Raw genomic sequence first — 17,492 nt, forward strand, 5'->3', positions numbered from 1 at the left:
GCAGCCTGTCGTGTGCTTTCTCTCTCTTTGAAGGCGCTCACTCTTACCAGCAGTAAAAACGACTTTTCAGCGCTCAAAAGCGCACCGTACCGGCCGTGAGAACAGCCTTCTGATGCTGTCAAACAGCTATTTGCTCAGAAACGGCAAACGAAACAAAAACAGAAAAAGAGAGGACTTCGACCCCGCTGCTGTGCTGTTCGCCCGCACTCGGAAAAAAAGTGAAGTTCAACCAAAAAGCTTGACTCGTCTTCTAGCAGACACTCGCTTGCAGAGAACAGGAACAAACACCGTTCGGCTCCGAAGCGAAAAGCTGAAGATGCAACGCACCTGCTGCTCATTATATACCCGCGCTGCAAGGCGAGCAGCTGATGCATATGATTGCATGCCAATGTGCATTGGCTCGTTTTAGTTACACTCGAAGTAGATTGGCCTCTCTAGCGAGATTCCTATTCGTCGGTCTGTCCGACGTACGTCGAACGTGACCGACTGAATGGGAACAAATATTGCATTTGGAGGGTGCATAGCTTTCGTTGTGCCATGGTGACTAGGGCTGCACGATATTGGAAAAAACTGACATTGCTATATATATTTTTTTCCTGCGATATATATTGCGATGTGAAAAAAACAGACAAAATATTTAAAAAAAAAACAACAAAAAAAAACAGATAACTTGAATAGTTCTATTTGGAAAGAATTAATCATTCTAGGATGATTGGGGTGATTTTGTAGGTGAGTGAATATGCATAGAAAATAATGAACAAATTGCATGCATAGATAAATATAATAGAACAAAGATACAAATGAAATTAAAAGTGCTTTATATAGTTGTAACACAGTTCGTAAATATGGGAAGAAGGAGGCGGGAACCGGCGAACATTCAACAAAACTTTAATCTCAAAATAAACAAACAAAACGAAAGTAATGCCGGCAGACCCTCGCGGACGTCTGCCGGCCACACAAACATAATATAACATAAAATAAAGTCCAGGCCTGGTCCTCTCTCGTCCTTCACGGTAGTCGCTCCTCCTTTTATGCTCCCGGAGCTCCTCCGTGAGGGACTCAAGGCCGGTGCGCCTCCCAGGTGAAGCTCATTATCACTCGCGTCACCGGCCTCGCGCCGTTCCCTCACGGCTCTCGCCCGCCCTGCTCGTCACAATAGTGTAGCAAATTAGCTCAAAATAAATATGAATAATTAATCATAACTAGTTATAATTAATTATTAATATTTGGATCAGTTAATAAATTAACTTAATGTAATAAAATTAATATTACAAGAAATTAACCCGATGTCCAATGAACACACAGTGTTAATTGTTTATTAATAAGAAATGTTAATTTCCAGGTTATGGGAAATAATCTTATTGTACAGTACTACTAAGAGCCTGTAAGTCAGGATCGACATGAATAGGGACTCATATGAGCACAAAACACAGACAACGTTACATGTGACATGAATGAGACTTTATTAACTAGACTAAACATTCACACACATACATGCATACAGTTTACCGAGAGAGAGAGAACTAAAGCTGTAGGGAAAACACCCTAGGAAGTAAAATTAGCTCAAATGAAATATTTATAGGGAATTATAAAGAGTTGTTTAGATTACGACCGAGCAACTGATTCGTCCAGCGTTCATTTGCTCAAGCCGTAATTAAGCTCTGGTAACGGATATATATATCCAACAATCGTGGAAACACTGATTAGAGCACGGTAACTTGATCACAGTTTAAGACATTACATCATAAAGCACATAATACAAGACACTTTCCTTTTAAAATCTACAAGAGATTTTATTTATTCTAACACAAACTAATCTAACACAAGGGCACGCACACACACACACACACACACACACACACACACACACATTCATACGCGTTGCAGTAAGAAGGAAATGAGAAAGAGTTTTGAAAGAGAGAGAGAGAGAGAGATCTGATTAACCGAATTCCTATCAATGCATTTCAAAGACCAGAACGAACCATGAATCATTCATTTAAATGCACCAGTTCAGTTTTCATCTGGAGGTACTTGCTTGCGTTGACTAAGGTGAATTTCCCTCGTCGTTCAGAGAGGGATTTCCCAAGTCGATGATTGGTCCAGATCAGGTCCGTGTGGAACAATGAAGGAAGTCTCTTTGTCGCTGGAGTTGAAGCGGCAAAAGTCGTTGGTTGAACTTTGCGGCGAAACTTAGGACACAACACTTTCAGCGGTAAAGGAAAATTAAGTAAAGAAAAGAAAAGTGAGTGAAGGTTGGATGGCTTGAATGAGCGGCTGGTCTGTTCTTCTTGTCACTCCATTGTTCTTGGTACTTGTCTTGACTTCTTTTCCCAGAACAGAACCAACTCCTTTCTCGTTAACTAACCAACTTCCCTCGTTCACTATCTTGCCATATGATTATTTAAACTGAGTTGTTTGTCACACCTCAGAGGAGTCTTGGCCAATCAGACATTGACCCGTTTCAAGAGGGCCTTCCTCTGCCCCCAATAAAACCTAAGTGTTACATCCCGGTCTGTCTCTGCTTTAGCAGAGTGCCATTTTAACATAATTGCTATTAAATGGAATACAATACATTTTAAACAGATTTCATTCAAGTCAGAATATAGGAAAGGGAGAAAGAATCAAATTAAGTCCAAATAAGGCATACTTCCAGTCATTCAGTCAAGAGTTAATGCATTTACACGAATTGTGAGTGTTCTAAAGCCTAACTGTTTACAGGTAGTACTTGTGGACACATAATGCAAAATGTATGTAGTTAAAAGATGTTTGATAAGTCCGTTAAAATTGTTGGAACAATTTTGAAGCAGATTTATTTGTTCAACAGTCTATTTGGCTCTCCTGTGAAGTAAGGAAACAAAAGGGGATTGTCTCTCTGTCTTCTTGGGTGACCCTTTGGTATGTCGCTTCTGCTATCAGGAAGCATGTGTCGTAAAAGTAATCAGCCTGGCTTTATCTGCAGACGGTCCGGAGCCGGAACCTCAATTCTGAATTAGAATTATGTTTTGAAACATAGAATTATGGTCTGGTTCGTCCACAGTTCTTACAGCAGAGTACAGGAAGCAAAAAGTTACAGCATTGTTTGACATTCAGCAGATCAACAGCCTTGAGCAAACCATCAGTTTAGTTTTAACAGGCCCTTCTTTAAAAGGGGTAAGGATACTCAATGTATCCGATAATGAGACTAAGTTTGATACTTGCATGTCTCTCCAAGTTGAATTAAAACTGTCCTGATGCAATTTGTGGAGGCTTCCATTGAATCTTTGCTGATATTGTCTTGACGAAAGAGAACCAGTTGGATTCAGAGGATCTTTGGTTAATGGAAGGTCTAGGCCGAGGCCTGGCACAAGCTCGGGGTTCCTTAGAAGCTTCTAGCTTCTTACAGCGTCATCTTGACATCAGCATTTGTCAGTGAAAGAGAAGAAGAGATTTGATCTTGTGATCAGTGAATATAAGGGATGAAGATATCACAACCTCTTAAGGTGTCTGAGCCAATAAGGAGTTGCCCGGAGAGAAGTTTTACGAGTCTTTGTTCTGTAGCAAGATATTAGCATAAGACACTGGATTGGATGAATGAGAAAAGAACCTTCTAGATTCTTATAATACTAATGTGTCACAGAGTTAGTAACATGTAACATAAATTACTGAATAGGAAACAAAAGTTGGAGTCCGTAGATACCAAACATGCTACCAGTGTGATTTCAGTGATTTCAGGGTGTTGTATTATTATTACAATAATAATAATATGATATTAAAACTATAAATGTGTTCAAATATGATAGTTTTCCTACATCTGCTATAATACAATGTCGTTAGTCTCGAGAGTATGTACATTATTTAATAAATATGACGATCCGCCTTGAATAATTGAATGTCCTGATGGACTAGTGGCAGTTTCTCTGTTTAGGGTGCAAGAGGTTCCTGGTTCTAATCCAACCATATGTCTTTTTTTTTTCCTCATTAAAACCAAAGATGTTCATTAGTGATTGTATATCGAAAGATGGGATACGTTTATATGTATTTTGTTTTTTGTGATTTCAACGTATCGAATAGAGAGTCTCCGCAACAGCGATAGATTGAAGCGCTCATCCGTGTGAAGACTGCGCAGTGTGCACGAGCGCTGTGAACCCTGTAGCACTCAACATAATTTCAAAAACAACACATCCCAACGGCAAATTGCCTATTATTAACACAAATTGATAATTAACTAGAGGTGTTTATTTTGTATTAGATATCCGAGAGATGTTTCAAAAAGTGGTGGGAACAATATCGACCCTTTCAAAAAGTGGTGGGGACATGTCCCACCCGTCCCACCCGTCCCACCCGCAAATTACGCCTATGTTTTATTTGTCCTTCTCAGAAAGAATGATTCACTAGTCTCTACAGCATTCTTTCTGATCATAAAAGTACCAGGTATCTGTAACAGGACACCTAGTTCTGCCTGTGTGCTAGCTACATTTGGATGCTGGTTGCAGTTTTAGGGGGATGGGTTCACAGAACTTTGATAGAGTGAGTTTATGGGTAATTTGTTTAAATATAATGAATAATTGTGTGCCTGATTGGTCCAGACGCTACAATAGTCTAACATAAGGTACAGAAATTAAATAATCAAATGTAAAATAATGTATAAAATATTTAATGTAAAAAACATGATTAATTTGTGTTAAAAATACAAAAAATAACTTTTCTCTTTGTCTTTTGTTGTTTGCTTAACATTCATAACACAGAAAGCAGCAGGGGCTGCTGTCACTTTAAGACTGAATGCGTGGAGTGGATCCAAAATACTGTTACACATCTGGTTTTCTTTCTCAATTGTTTTGTTCACCTAAACCATAATAAATTGTGTTTACAAGAATAGTCGACCCTTTAAGTGCATTTTGACCTTTTTTTTTTAGCATGTATGTGTCCATTCAGGCACAAATAGACGTGGAAGAAAACAGTATTCTGTGTTCACATGCTTCTGTGTGTGTGCTCACATAACAATCCAACCGTCTCCATTGACTTTAAATTGCGTGAGGCTGAACAGAACAATGTCTAAACACTGCTATGTGACAAGGTGTACAGCAAAATCCAGAACTATGGTAGGTAGTCAACCAAAACTTGCATTGCTTCTCTTGTTGCCCTTCGACTGGAAATTACAACCAAAAGCTGCGCAATGTGGCATTGTATATTATACTCAAAGTTGTGTTGCGGTAAAAATAACAACAGGGCAGTGTGAGTGTTACGAATGGGAGGCTCAGGCAGGAGATCCAAGTGCAGCGTTTTATTAAGAATGAGAATGGTCGTACAGGCAGGGTCAATCAGGAACAAACAGGAGCAGCAAAGGTCAGGCAGGGTCGTAGTCAGGGTACAGGCGGTAGGTCACAAGGCAGGCAGATATTACTCACAGGTCGGTATACAAAGCAAGGATCAGGACAGGCAGCAACGGATCAAAAACAGGAACAGACAAGGTCGAGAACAGACAGGCAAACAGGAAATAAACGCTCGGAAATTGTACACTGGGGAAACAATACTTCGCGGTGAGGTGGTGTGTGTGGAAGTCCTTTATAGTCCAGGTAATGCGCTGCAGCTGGTGTGGTGATCAGTGATTAGTGTGAAGTGTGTGCAGGTGAGTGACAGAGAGGATGATGGGAGATGTAGTCCAGGAACAGTGACAGGAACAGACGGTGATCATGACATAATGCCCCCCTCCCGGAAGGCGCGTCCTCGCGACGTGAAGGAACAGCTAGGGAGGGGGGGGTGGGTGCATTGGAGGTTTAACGGCAGACGGGGACGGAATCTCCAATGCAGCCCCAGGGATTCAGGCAGCCACGGTGGGTCAGGTGGCTCAGGCGGCCATGGCAGGTCAGATGGCCTGGGCAGCCACAGTAGGTCGGATGGTTCAGGCAACCACAGCCGGTCAGGTGACTCGGACGGCCACGGTAGAACAGGTGGCTCGGGCGACCACGGCAGGTCAGGTGGCTCGGGCAACCACGGCAGGTCAGGTGGCTCGGGCATCCGCAGCAATGAGTCCATGAATGGCCCAAGTGGGCTACAGTCCATAAATGGCCCTGACAACAGTGACTGGGCAGGGTCCCCACCCACTAGCTCCCCACCCCTAGGTATACTGCCCCCCCCCAAAAAGTTCTTGGGGATTTCAGCGGGGCCCGTCGCAGGTTCGTGGGCAAGGAGTTCGGGTGGCGCCGGCAGGGCCAGGCGTGTGGGTGAAGCCGGCAGGGAAAGACGCCTGAATGGCGCCGGCAGAGCTGGAAGCTCGGGTGGCGCCGGCAGGGCGAGGAGCTCGGGTGGCGCCGGCAGGGCGAGGAGCTCGGGTGGCGCCGGCAGAGCGAGACACCTGGGCGCAGTGGGAGAGACCTCTGGAGTAGTCTCTGGACCCCCAACGGCCTCTTGAAAGGCTTCTGAGCCTTGAGGAAAGAAAGAAGCCTTCTTCCTCCTTCTCCTCCTCTTCCGAGGGTGAGGTGATGGTTCACCGGTTGGAGTGGATTCTGGAGCGAACTCAGTGGCTGGAACGTCCCCTGCATCCTTACGCACCGCAGGGGCGGCCATCTTGCCCGTGGGCACTGGCAAAGCAGTCTTTTCGTCCATCGCGTCCAGAGCACTCGAGTCCATGGATACCGGCGAACTTGAGAGCGTTGAAACAGACTCGCTTGAGAGCGTTGAAACGGGTGAGCTTGAGAGCGTTGAAACGGGTGAGCTTGAGAGCGTTGAAACGGGCGAGCTTGAGAGCGTTGAAACGGGCGAGCTTGAGAGCGTTGAAACGGGCGAGCTTGAGAGCGTTGAAACGGGCGAGCTTGAGAGCGTTGAAACGGGCGAGCTTGAGAGCGTTGAAACGGGCGAGCTTGAGTGCGTTGAAACGGGCGAGCTTGAGAGCGTTGAAACGGGCGAGCTTGAGAGCGTTGCAACGGGCGAGCTTGAGAGCGTTGCAACGGGCGAGCTTGAGAGCGTTGCAACGGGCGAGCTTGAGAGCGTTGCAACGGGCGAGCTTGAGAGCGTTGCAACGGGCGGCCTTGAGAATGAAGTGGCTGGTGGATGCTTAGGGATGCCAGCCGCTCGAGCTGAAGTCATCGGCGGATCTGCCACACTGCAACGCAGTCCTCTCCGCTCCCTGACTGATCTAGAGACGTGACGTGACTCTGGGCGATCAGCGGCGGCGTGACGTTGCTCTGGGCGATCAGCGGCGGCGTGACGTTGCTCTGGGCGATCAGCGGCGGCGTGACGTTGCTCTGGGCGATCAGCGGCGGCGTGACGTTGCTCTGGGCGATCAGCGGCGGCGTGACGTTGCTCTGGGCGATCAGCGGCGGCGTGACTCGTGGTAGAGGCCGCCATTTTGTGTGTGTTCTCGGGCTTGGCTGCTATTACGGGATTCACCGTGGTGTCGGAATCCTCCGCGACACCCACGGTAAAATGTGAACCAACTGTTAACAGGGCAAAGTCCAGAAATTCACTGAACGATTCTCGGGGACCGTTGGTGATTAAATTGTTCTTTAGTGGTTCGTTTAACCCATAACAAAAAAAGTCAATGAGGGCACAGTCCGGCAGATCAGACAAATGAGTGATATCTAAAAAGTTCTGAATGTGCACCTCAAGGGTACGGGTACCTTGGCGAAGGCTGACCAATCGCACCGCTGGGTCCATGTTGAGACTGGACACGCTCGGAAAAGCTGCTGGATCCGGGTTTGGCGAAGTATTCTGTTACGAATGGGAGGCTCAGGCAGGAGATCCAAGTGCAGCGTTTTATTAAGAATGAGAATGGTCGTACAGGCAGGGTCAATCAGGAACAAACAGGAGCAGCAAAGGTCAGGCAGGGTCGTAGTCAGGGTACAGGCGGTAGGTCACAAGGCAGGCAGATATTGCTCACAGGTCGGTATACAAAGCAAGGATCAGGACAGGCAGCAACGGATCAAAAACAGGAACAGACAAGGTCGAGAACAGACAGGCAAACAGGAAATAAACGCTCGGAAATTGTACACTGGGGAAACAATACTTCGCAGTGAGGTGGTGTGTGTGGAAGTCCTTTATAGTCCAGGTAATGAGCTGCAGCTGGTGTGGTGATCAGTGATTAGTGTGAAGTGTGTGCAGGTGAGTGACAGAGAGGATGATGGGAGATGTAGTCCAGGAACAGTGACAGGAACAGACGGTGATCATGACAGTGAGTAGCTCACAGAGTGCAATCATTTGCATAGCATGCACTGTGCAGCTAAACAAAATGGTGCCGCCCATTGTCTAAATATGTCATGGATTTTTTAAATAATGTAAATCTTTCATGGGGTTTCTACTACATATTTCAGTAAGAGACATCATTTACGTTATATTAAGTCATACAAGTCTTAATACCAGCGGTTCCCTTTACGTTTCTGAATATTTTAACTGGACAAACACTGCATTACATCATGGACACATCGTGGTCCTGGAGTGCAAATCTTTTGAATTAAAACAGTTAATTTTGACAACTACTCAATCTGCTTTCGTTTAACTTTGGTTTAGCTTAGTTATGAGTATGCTTTTGTTACATTTTCATGACATAAAAAATGCAATAATCCATTCATTTTCCAAGCCACTTCTCCTCTACAGGGTCGCAGGGACATTTCTACCAGGACATTTGATGGTGCTGTCTACAAACGTAATAATTAGGCGGGTTAAATATTATAGTCATCTGTAAGTTAACTTTTGATTTGTTTTGGTGTGAACAAAGTAATGTTTTTTTTTGTTTTGTTTTGTTTTGTTTTGTTTTTTTTAATAGCTATGGTTATAGTAATTGTTTATTAATTATCTGCATTTATTGCAGAATGCTTTACTGCTGTGTCACTGACACATACAATGTTGACAATTTTTTTACAAAATAAGTAGTAAAGGCAATTAAATGCAAACATACATGTTTTCCATTAACCTCGTTTCTCTAGAGGTTGGCAGGGGGTGGGTGTTTTGAAACTTTTATTCACTTGAGACACATTGTCTCATTATGATTTACTGATATGAAATATTAACCACACCCTCTTACATTTTTCATTACAGAGATGTACAAAATACAACAGTAGTGGCTGGTGGGTATATAAAACAAGGCTTAATTCCCACCTCACATTTGGAGTGATTGCTTGCCAAGCAGAAGAAATGCATGTTAATATTTTATTGACAATGACAATACTGTGTATTGTCAGACTTTGTCCTGCTGTGTATGGGGTTAATTTAGGCAATTGCATCCTCCAAGGTGACCCTCAGCCCCCCGCTCTTTTCAAGGATGGGGACTTTGTTATTGGAGGGGCTTTCACCATTCATTACTATCTAAGGACAGAAAAGCACACCTTTACTAGACGGCCACAAATGCTAGAGTGCAGTGGCAGGTTAGAGTTTGATGTAAAATTTTATTCAGTTTTTTTTTTTTTTTTTTTTTTTTTAACAGAGCAGTCTTGAGTAGGTTGCTATTGTGCTAAATTTATATTCATATTATATTCTGATATTCATTCAATGAGAATCATATAATCAAACTGTTCATGTTCTTATTCTTATAATGGTTTATTTTACCTAATTCGTTTTTTGTGTGTACTTCAACAGAATGGACTTCAGGGAGCTGCGCTTTGCTCGTGCCTTGCAGTTCGCCATCCAAGAGATCAACAACCGCTCTGATCTCTTACCGGGCATCACATTAGGGTATCATATATATGACTCTTGTGGCTCTGTGCCAATGGCAATCAAAGTATCATTTCAGCTTGCCAATGGACTAGATCTCACATTTAACGACACTGATTCCTGTGTAAAATCTGCTGGAGTTCTTGCACTAGTTGGAGAATCTGGTTCCACACCGTCTATAAGCATGTCAAGACTTTTCAGTCCTTTTGGATTTCCACAGGTGTTTGCTCAGTAAAACTTTATTTTAGTCTTCCAAAATAAATACAAATGTTTCCAAAATAAATAAAAAATATCATTGTATTTTTGTCGTAATACAGATAGAAAAAACTTTGAAAATATTTGTTAAAAGAAACATCTGTGAACATTTGTCACAAGACAAGAATGTTATTGTAATAAGATCAAAAATGTTTACTTAAAGTCCTTATACATTCGGAAACATTTTATTTAAAATGTTTATTTTCCCCTCTTGGTGCATTATAGGTAAGTCATTATGCAACGTGTGCGTGTCTCAGTGACAAGCGGCAGTATCCTACTTTCTTCAGGACCATTCCCAGCGATCACCATCAAGCAGCCGCACTGGCACAGATGGTCAAGCACTTTGGATGGACGTGGATAGGGACTGTGTGCAGTGATTCAGACTATGGGAACAATGGCATGGCATCTTTCTTGAAAGCTGCGGCGGAGGAGGGAATCTGTGTCGAGTATTCTGAGGCCTATTACAGGACCCAGCCGCGCAGTAAACTGAAAAGAGTCGCAGATGTCATACGCAGATCAACGGCTCGTGTAATAGTTGCCTTTGTGGCCTCAGGTGATATGAGACTTCTTTTAGAAGAGCTGAGTCAGCAGCCTCCTCCTCCGATGCAGTGGATTGGCAGTGAGTCGTGGGTTACAGACCCAGAAATGCTGCGGTTTAATTTGTGTATTGGTGCTGTGGGCTTTGCAATTCCGCGGTCTGTTATCCCAGGTTTTCGTAACTTTCTACTTGACCTCTCTCTAGAGCAGGTGCTGAAATTTCCCCTGCTGACAGAATTCTGGGAAAGTTCATTTAGCTGTAGTCTAAAACAGCAGACAGGTTCTTCTACTGGTATGCCAACATGCGATGGCACAGAGGCCTTACGCGTATTACAGAACCCGTACACAGACACGTCCCAGTTGCGCGTCACTAACATGGTGTACAAAGCCACATATGCTATAGCTCATGCCCTTCATGGCATTGTCTGTAACGAAAAGTATTGTGACAAAAACATGAAAGTTGAGCCCCGACAGGTACATTTTCTTATTGTTGATTTTTTTTGTTAAGTGAATTTAAAATTCTCTATATACTACAGTATTATCCCTTTACTTTTTGTGTATAATTACTATAAATTATTTATAAAACGACACCCATTGTATCAGCTACTGATTATCAGCATACAATTTTAATCACAACACAGTTTTAATTTTTTATGTCCATCATGCAGGTTTTTGATCAGCTCAAACAAGTGAACTTTACAAAAAATAATTATTCGGTTTCATTTGATACCAATGGAGACCCTGTGGCCACATATGAACTTGTGAATTGGCAGCTTCAAGAGGACAGTTCAGTTAATTTTGTGACAGTGGGTCAATATGATGCATCCCAGCGTAAAGGCCAAGAATTCAGTCTGAACAGAGATATCATTTGGCATGATGGCAGTGAAAAGGTATAGCATGTGATCTATTCTATGTGATTGTGGGTACTTACTAGAGTTGTGAGGTACCACTGGAGCTGTTTTTTGGGGACATTTTTGTATTTTTATGTTGACATTTTTTTTTTTTTTTTCTAACCATATAAAAGTACAGCATCATCAGTGTATGCCATTTACTTTAATATAATCAATTAATTAAAATAAATAACTTCATATGAGCTGAATGTTCAACATCACTTGCCCCTCAGACATAAAATACAGGTGTAGCATCCTTACAGATAAATATGACACTACTAAACATAACTAGATAGCCTTGGATAATGAATAAATTAATTTTATTTAAGTGTATTATTAATTAAAAAATAGAAAGAAAAAGTTAATTTTTAACTCTGATGCTCTGTGTTCCTGTCACCTGCAGGTGCCTGTGTCTGTGTGCAGTGAGAGCTGTCCTCCAGGTACTAGGAAGGCTGTGCAAAAAGGAAGACCTGTCTGCTGTTATGACTGCATTAACTGTGCAAATGGAGAAATCAGCAATGAGACAGGTAATTTGTTTGGACATTCATATTTTTTCAGAAATTTTGTATGTATGCAAATTGTATAATATCTAAGGTACACATTTTCCGTAATTGTGCAGTTCTCATATTGTATTTTCAGAAAGATTTGGAATATTTTTCCTCTCCCCAAATTTGTCACGTATTGAAATTCGTATAATTTTAATACGAAGGGTTATGTTGACCTATTAAGATTTTGCTTACATTTACCTAATCAGTAACAATTACAATTTTAACAGTATTTGAAGTGTAATTTATGACATTTGTTGTATTTTGAATCCAATCTTTCTTTATAAAAGGCATAAAGCTTATCGTACTGATTTGAAATTTGAGGATTCATTAGTTTGAATATGCATTGAACTAAACACTATAATAACGTCTTAGTTTACAATTCAGTATACATTATTTTTGACAAAACATTGCATGTTTCAGTCATGACTGTACATTTTCGGTAGTGGCATTAATGTGTTTTTAGCGACCACATCACTTTACAGAATTTTAAATCACATACTAAAACACTAATGATTTGCATAACTGTACTAAAATTTTGTTTATTTGCCCCCAAATTAATGATTATGTGTTCCGTTTTGTCACTACCAAAACAATGATGTCACTAAAACAGTCACGACCGAAACATGTGTTTTGGTTGTGACAATTTTAGATACTTTTAAACCTAGCTTAAAGATGCTAATCAACACATGGTTAGCTAGCACAGTTCTGAACAGTTATACAGCTTACATACACAAAAACTACATTTTCATCGAATAACCCCCAAAAAACAATGATGTCACAACCGAAACTTCATCATGTTTCAGTTGTGACTGTTTTGGCAGTGACAATTTTTTATACTTTTGAGCCTAGCTCAAACATGCTAATCAGTATATGGTTACCTAGCACAGTTCAGTACACAGTACACACATAAAAACTAAATTTTGTAATTTATAATAACACCCAAAAAAGTTTGCTTAATTGCAAAAAAAGTTGTTCGATAGTTATGTTCCCTCAAGTTAAAGACTTCAAAATGTTCAGACTTTTGAACACATTTAACTGTTTAACATACAATATTTTGTTAGTGACATGAAAATGCGGGAAACTTTTTTTTTTTTTTTTTTAACATAAATTTTCATGATTTAAAAATAAAACATAAAATATATATTTTTTAAACTTAAATTGTATTTATTTATTTACATTTTACAGAGTGTATGTAAACTTGGTATAATGTTTAGGTAAAATGTATGTTTTGACAGCATTTTATAGGACAAAAATGAGCACCATATCATAGACCCTGCTTTTTCCACTGAGTTGGTCATTCTAAAAGGTCTGATAAAAAAGACACATGTTTGTCTCTCTTTTCTTCCTATGGTTCATAAATGACTGTTAAGCACTGATTTCTTCCATCTTCCAGATTCTTTAGATTGTCACAAATGCCTACCTGAGTACTGGCCCAATAATAAGAAGGACAAGTGTCTTCCTAAACCAGTGGAATTTCTCTCCTGGGATGAAATCCTTGGGATTATCCTGGCTGCTTTTTCTATTGCAGGCTCTTTAGTGGCTTTGAGCATGGCTTTAGTGTTCTACAAAAACAGAGCATCTCCAATAGTAAGAGCCAACAACTCAGAGCTGAGCTTTCTGCTGCTCTTTTCACTGACTCTATGTTTCCTCTGTTCACTTACTTTCATTGGTCGGCCCACTGAGTGGTCCTGTATGTTACGTCACACAGCATTTGGAATCACTTTTGTCCTCTGTATCTCATGTGTTCTGTTGAAAACAATAGTGGTGTTAATGGCTTTCAGGGCTACACTTCCAGGAAGTAATGCCATGAAATGGTTTGGGCCTCATCAACAGAGACTCAGTGTTTTTGTTTTCACTCTTGTACAGGTTCTTATATGTGTGCTTTGGTTAACAATATCCCCACCATTTCCTTACAATAATATGCAAATCTACAAAGAAAAGATCATTCTTGAATGCAGTTTAGGATCAGCAATTGGTTTCTGGGCTGTACTAGGTTATATTGGCCTCCTAGCTTTCCTTTGCTTTGTTTTAGCTTTTCTTGCCCGAAAACTGCCTGATAACTTCAATGAGGCTAAATTCATCACATTCAGTATGCTCATATTCTGTGCTGTATGGATCACATTTGTTCCAGCTTATGTCAGCTCTCCGGGGAAATTTACTGTAGCTGTGGAGATATTTGCCATTTTAGCTTCAAGCTTTGGTCTGATTCTTTGTATTTTTGCTCCTAAGTGTTTCATTATTGTATTTAGACCAGAGCAGAATACCAAAAAACACCTAATGGGTAAAGTACCATCAAAAGCTCTCTGAGTCACGCAATGCAATCACCACAACAGTGCATACAAACGCTAAATAATATTGCAAATGATATATTCTGTGATTTTTAATGCATCCGCTATACTTCTTTGCAAATATGTGCAAAAATGAAGACAGAAACATATATAATGAAATCATAAGTATGTCCATTTATTTATTTATTTATTTTTGTAAATTCTCTTTAGTTATGTTTGCACGTCAGCTTGCATACTTTTGATAAAATAAAAGACAATAAAAATAAAAGACAATAAAAGTTCTTTCAAAACCTGATCTCATACTTTCATTCTAGTTGTACATATTTTCATTCTACATAATCACTATTTCAAAACACAAGATCATTGTGATATGTAATGACAACATTTGGTTCAATCACCGAAACACAACAGTATGTTCTTCTTTCAATTTAGTACTTTTAACAATCAGTTCATTCAGCAGCAAACAATACAAGATACACGTTTCAAATCACCCTTGTTGCTGAAATAATTAGTTACACAGGCTAGATGCCACATTACAAAATACACTTTTTTTATTATTTTTTTATTGCTTTGGTGCAATTTTCTCAAGCAATTGGTAAATTTTTAAAACTCTACTAATATCGCAACAGATCATCAAAAGTGCACTTTTTTTCAAACATTTTGGCGTATTTTCAATTGTATTAGTGCAATACATAAAATCACAAAGTATCCTTTTCACTACACAAAATGGCCCTCATTTATCAAACGAACGTAGAAACCAGTGTGCATTCAAACTGAAAAATCAGTTTACGACAACTTCACATGTGATTAATTAAACTTTTATATGCTGCGATTCCGTGAGTATGAGGTGTCTGTGGAAGAAAAGTGGGCATTTCTGTATTTGTGGGTGTTTTCAAACTGTTGGGTGTTTATATATCATGCAGTGAAAATGACCCCCTTCACCCGACCCCAGCCGTAAACCCTACCCACACTCTGACGTCAGCAAATCAGGTAACGCTATCAAAATGCCCCTCTGTTTATAGCCTCGCCCATCAATCATTAATGTCCTGCAGAGACCTGTACTTGAATTCCTTTCCATGGTTGTTGATAAATGTGGCGGCTGAAAACTGTCATCATTTAAATATCACGCCCCAAATTTTAGAAGCCTCGTCCAGAGTGCGATTGCATCTGCTTCGCTATTTATACCCCCGCCAGGTGGTAGCAGATGCAATTGCACTCTGTCTTTCACTTCGGAGCCAACCTTGTGTTCCTAGAGCTTAGCTAAGAGCTTCTAAGAAGCTTCTAAGAAGACTGAGAGTGAAACTCTGGAAGCCTTTGAAGAGCAGCGGTCTTTGTGTTGGTGTGACAGCACGTTGCAGCGAGGTCGCAAGCTTCAGAGGAGCCTGAGCTTTTTATAGCTCTCAACTGCTGTTCTTACAGTATTGTTTTGCCCATGCATTTGACAGTTTGCGATTTGGGCCGGATCCTCTGTGTATGTGATCAGAGAGTGGTGTACCTGATTACATCTCGGTTGTTCCCTGCGTGCTTCGGCACAGAGATCAGAGCTGAATTTCCCCTTCTAAAAGAGCTTCACAGACGAACCCTGCGTCTTTTTCAAGATGTCATTTCGTCTGTGCGTTACTGGACGCGGTCGTTTCCTGGTCCCCACTGACGGTCACAATTGCTGCATCACATGCCACTGTTGAAACATGACTATCTCAATGTTGAGATCCAGACTCTCGTTCCTTCCCAGCCAGCAATGAAACGTGGGGCCCAGATGGGTTAACTACGGGTTCCATGGGTACTGTGTGGGCATGGGCTTTGGCTGGGTTAAATCAGCGGGTCCCATGTAGGTTTTGTAGTACGAGTCCCACATAGGAAGCCCATATGAGCTGATTACATGGGCCCCATAAGGGACAGGCATGGGCCAAGTGGGCATGGGTTTGAACTGGGAATGCACATATGGGTCCTGCATGGAATTTTTATGTGCCAAGTGGGCATGGGTTTGAACTGGGAACACATATATGGGTCTTGCATGATATATTTATGGGCCAAGTTGGCATGGGTTTGAACTGGGAACACATATATGGGTCTTATATATATTTATACAACAGTTCTGTCTGGTTCTCGAATCTTATTTGGCTGATAGCCATGCGATATTTCAGCGATATCAGCACTCCTCCTACCTTTTCACCGTTTGTATCACTCCGCTTGAAGTGACCGTCATGGCGGCCGACCAAATCAACCGCAAGCTTTACAAATACTACTTGTTGTACCACAAACTGCAGTCTCAATAGTTTTTAGGCGATAATGTAGTTGTTTAGACCTGAAATATGTGACTCATATTTAATAACAGCGCCTATTTTACAATTTGTTTTGACGTTTTCGGAGACGTGAGCTCCAGGTCGTCAGCGACCGTTCAGTGCTTCTGTAACTGCCGAGAACAGCTTAGTCTCGGCCAGTGACTCGTGGATTTGCCGCTGGCTCTTATAGTGGTTAAACATGAGACATTATTCAATTTGAGTACATAGAACAGGCAATCTTTGGTCTTTATTAATCTATTATTTGTTCCAGAGCAAGTCGAATTGTGCTATGTTAAATTTGATAATAAACGACGTTATGTTACATCATTATATATAGGCTAGCATATTTGCTTCAACTAGACGGGACATATCAGACGAAGACTCTTCTCCGCTCTTCAAATACGTAAAACATTAAACTTTATAAACATAGGGTTTTTTTAGTAAAGAAAACGCTTTACAATTTTTTTTTTCTAACATCAGATCTTTATTTACCTTTGCATTGCACAGATATGTCCAAACTGCGTGCACACTTCATTCACAAGGGGATGCGGATTAATGTAATGAAGTTTGATTGACAGTTTGAGGATCCAATGGAGTTAAGAGGTTTTGTCACAAGCTCTTTAAAATCCTTTTCATTCCTTAAATATTTGTAAAACCCACATACAAGCGTAAATGTTTTTTGTTTTGTTTTTGTTTTTTGTAAATAACTAGTGCTTTGTTTGACTGAACTGTACAATTGTGCTTATTTGTTGTTCAATAAATATTATTTTATATAAATATGTCCATTAGTAAGTAATATGGATTGAGTGAAAGTTACATTAATACGCCATTAGATGGCAGCAACACTTTACAGGAGGAATGAGTCAGTGAAGCACAAGAGACTTTTAAATTGAAAGGAACTTTTGCAAGTTGTTTTTAGTGCTGTAGTGTTATACAAAGATCGCTTTCCTCAGAGGACATTCAAACGGACTTTTATAATGGATATAATATTATGGACATCGACTTGAAGAATGAATGTAATGCAATACACTGTGTGCAGAATTATTAGGCAAGTTGATTTTCTGATCATAT

General features: G+C 40.9%; 1 protein-coding gene across 1 annotated transcript; it reads left to right on the plus strand.

The window, feature by feature from the left end:
- Window positions 1-9,105: 9,105 nt before the first annotated feature.
- Window positions 9,106-14,158, plus strand: LOC137022676 (extracellular calcium-sensing receptor-like). The gene is made up of 6 exons (XM_067389111.1): window positions 9,106-9,335; window positions 9,547-9,841; window positions 10,102-10,887; window positions 11,082-11,303; window positions 11,707-11,830; window positions 13,245-14,158. The coding sequence occupies exons 1-6, from the start codon at window positions 9,106-9,108 to the stop codon at window positions 14,156-14,158; spliced, it is 2,571 nt and encodes an 856-aa protein (XP_067245212.1).
- The last annotated feature ends 3,334 nt before the right edge of the window (window positions 14,159-17,492 follow it).

The sequence above is a fragment of the Chanodichthys erythropterus genome, chromosome 7 (genome assembly GCF_024489055.1).
Source record: "Chanodichthys erythropterus isolate Z2021 chromosome 7, ASM2448905v1, whole genome shotgun sequence".
Classification (NCBI taxonomy): domain Eukaryota; kingdom Metazoa; phylum Chordata; class Actinopteri; order Cypriniformes; family Xenocyprididae; genus Chanodichthys; species Chanodichthys erythropterus.

Bases quoted from the DNA above. Each gene is read 5' to 3' on its own strand.
- LOC137022676 (XM_067389111.1), top strand. From the start codon at position 9,106: ATGCATGTTAATATTTTATTGACAATGACAATACTGTGTATTGTCAGA. The intron at 9,336-9,546 runs GTTAGAGTTTGA...GTACTTCAACAG, and splicing joins ATGCTAGAGTGCAGTGGCAG to AATGGACTTCAGGGAGCTGC. The intron at 10,888-11,081 runs GTACATTTTCTT...TCCATCATGCAG, and splicing joins TGAAAGTTGAGCCCCGACAG to GTTTTTGATCAGCTCAAACA.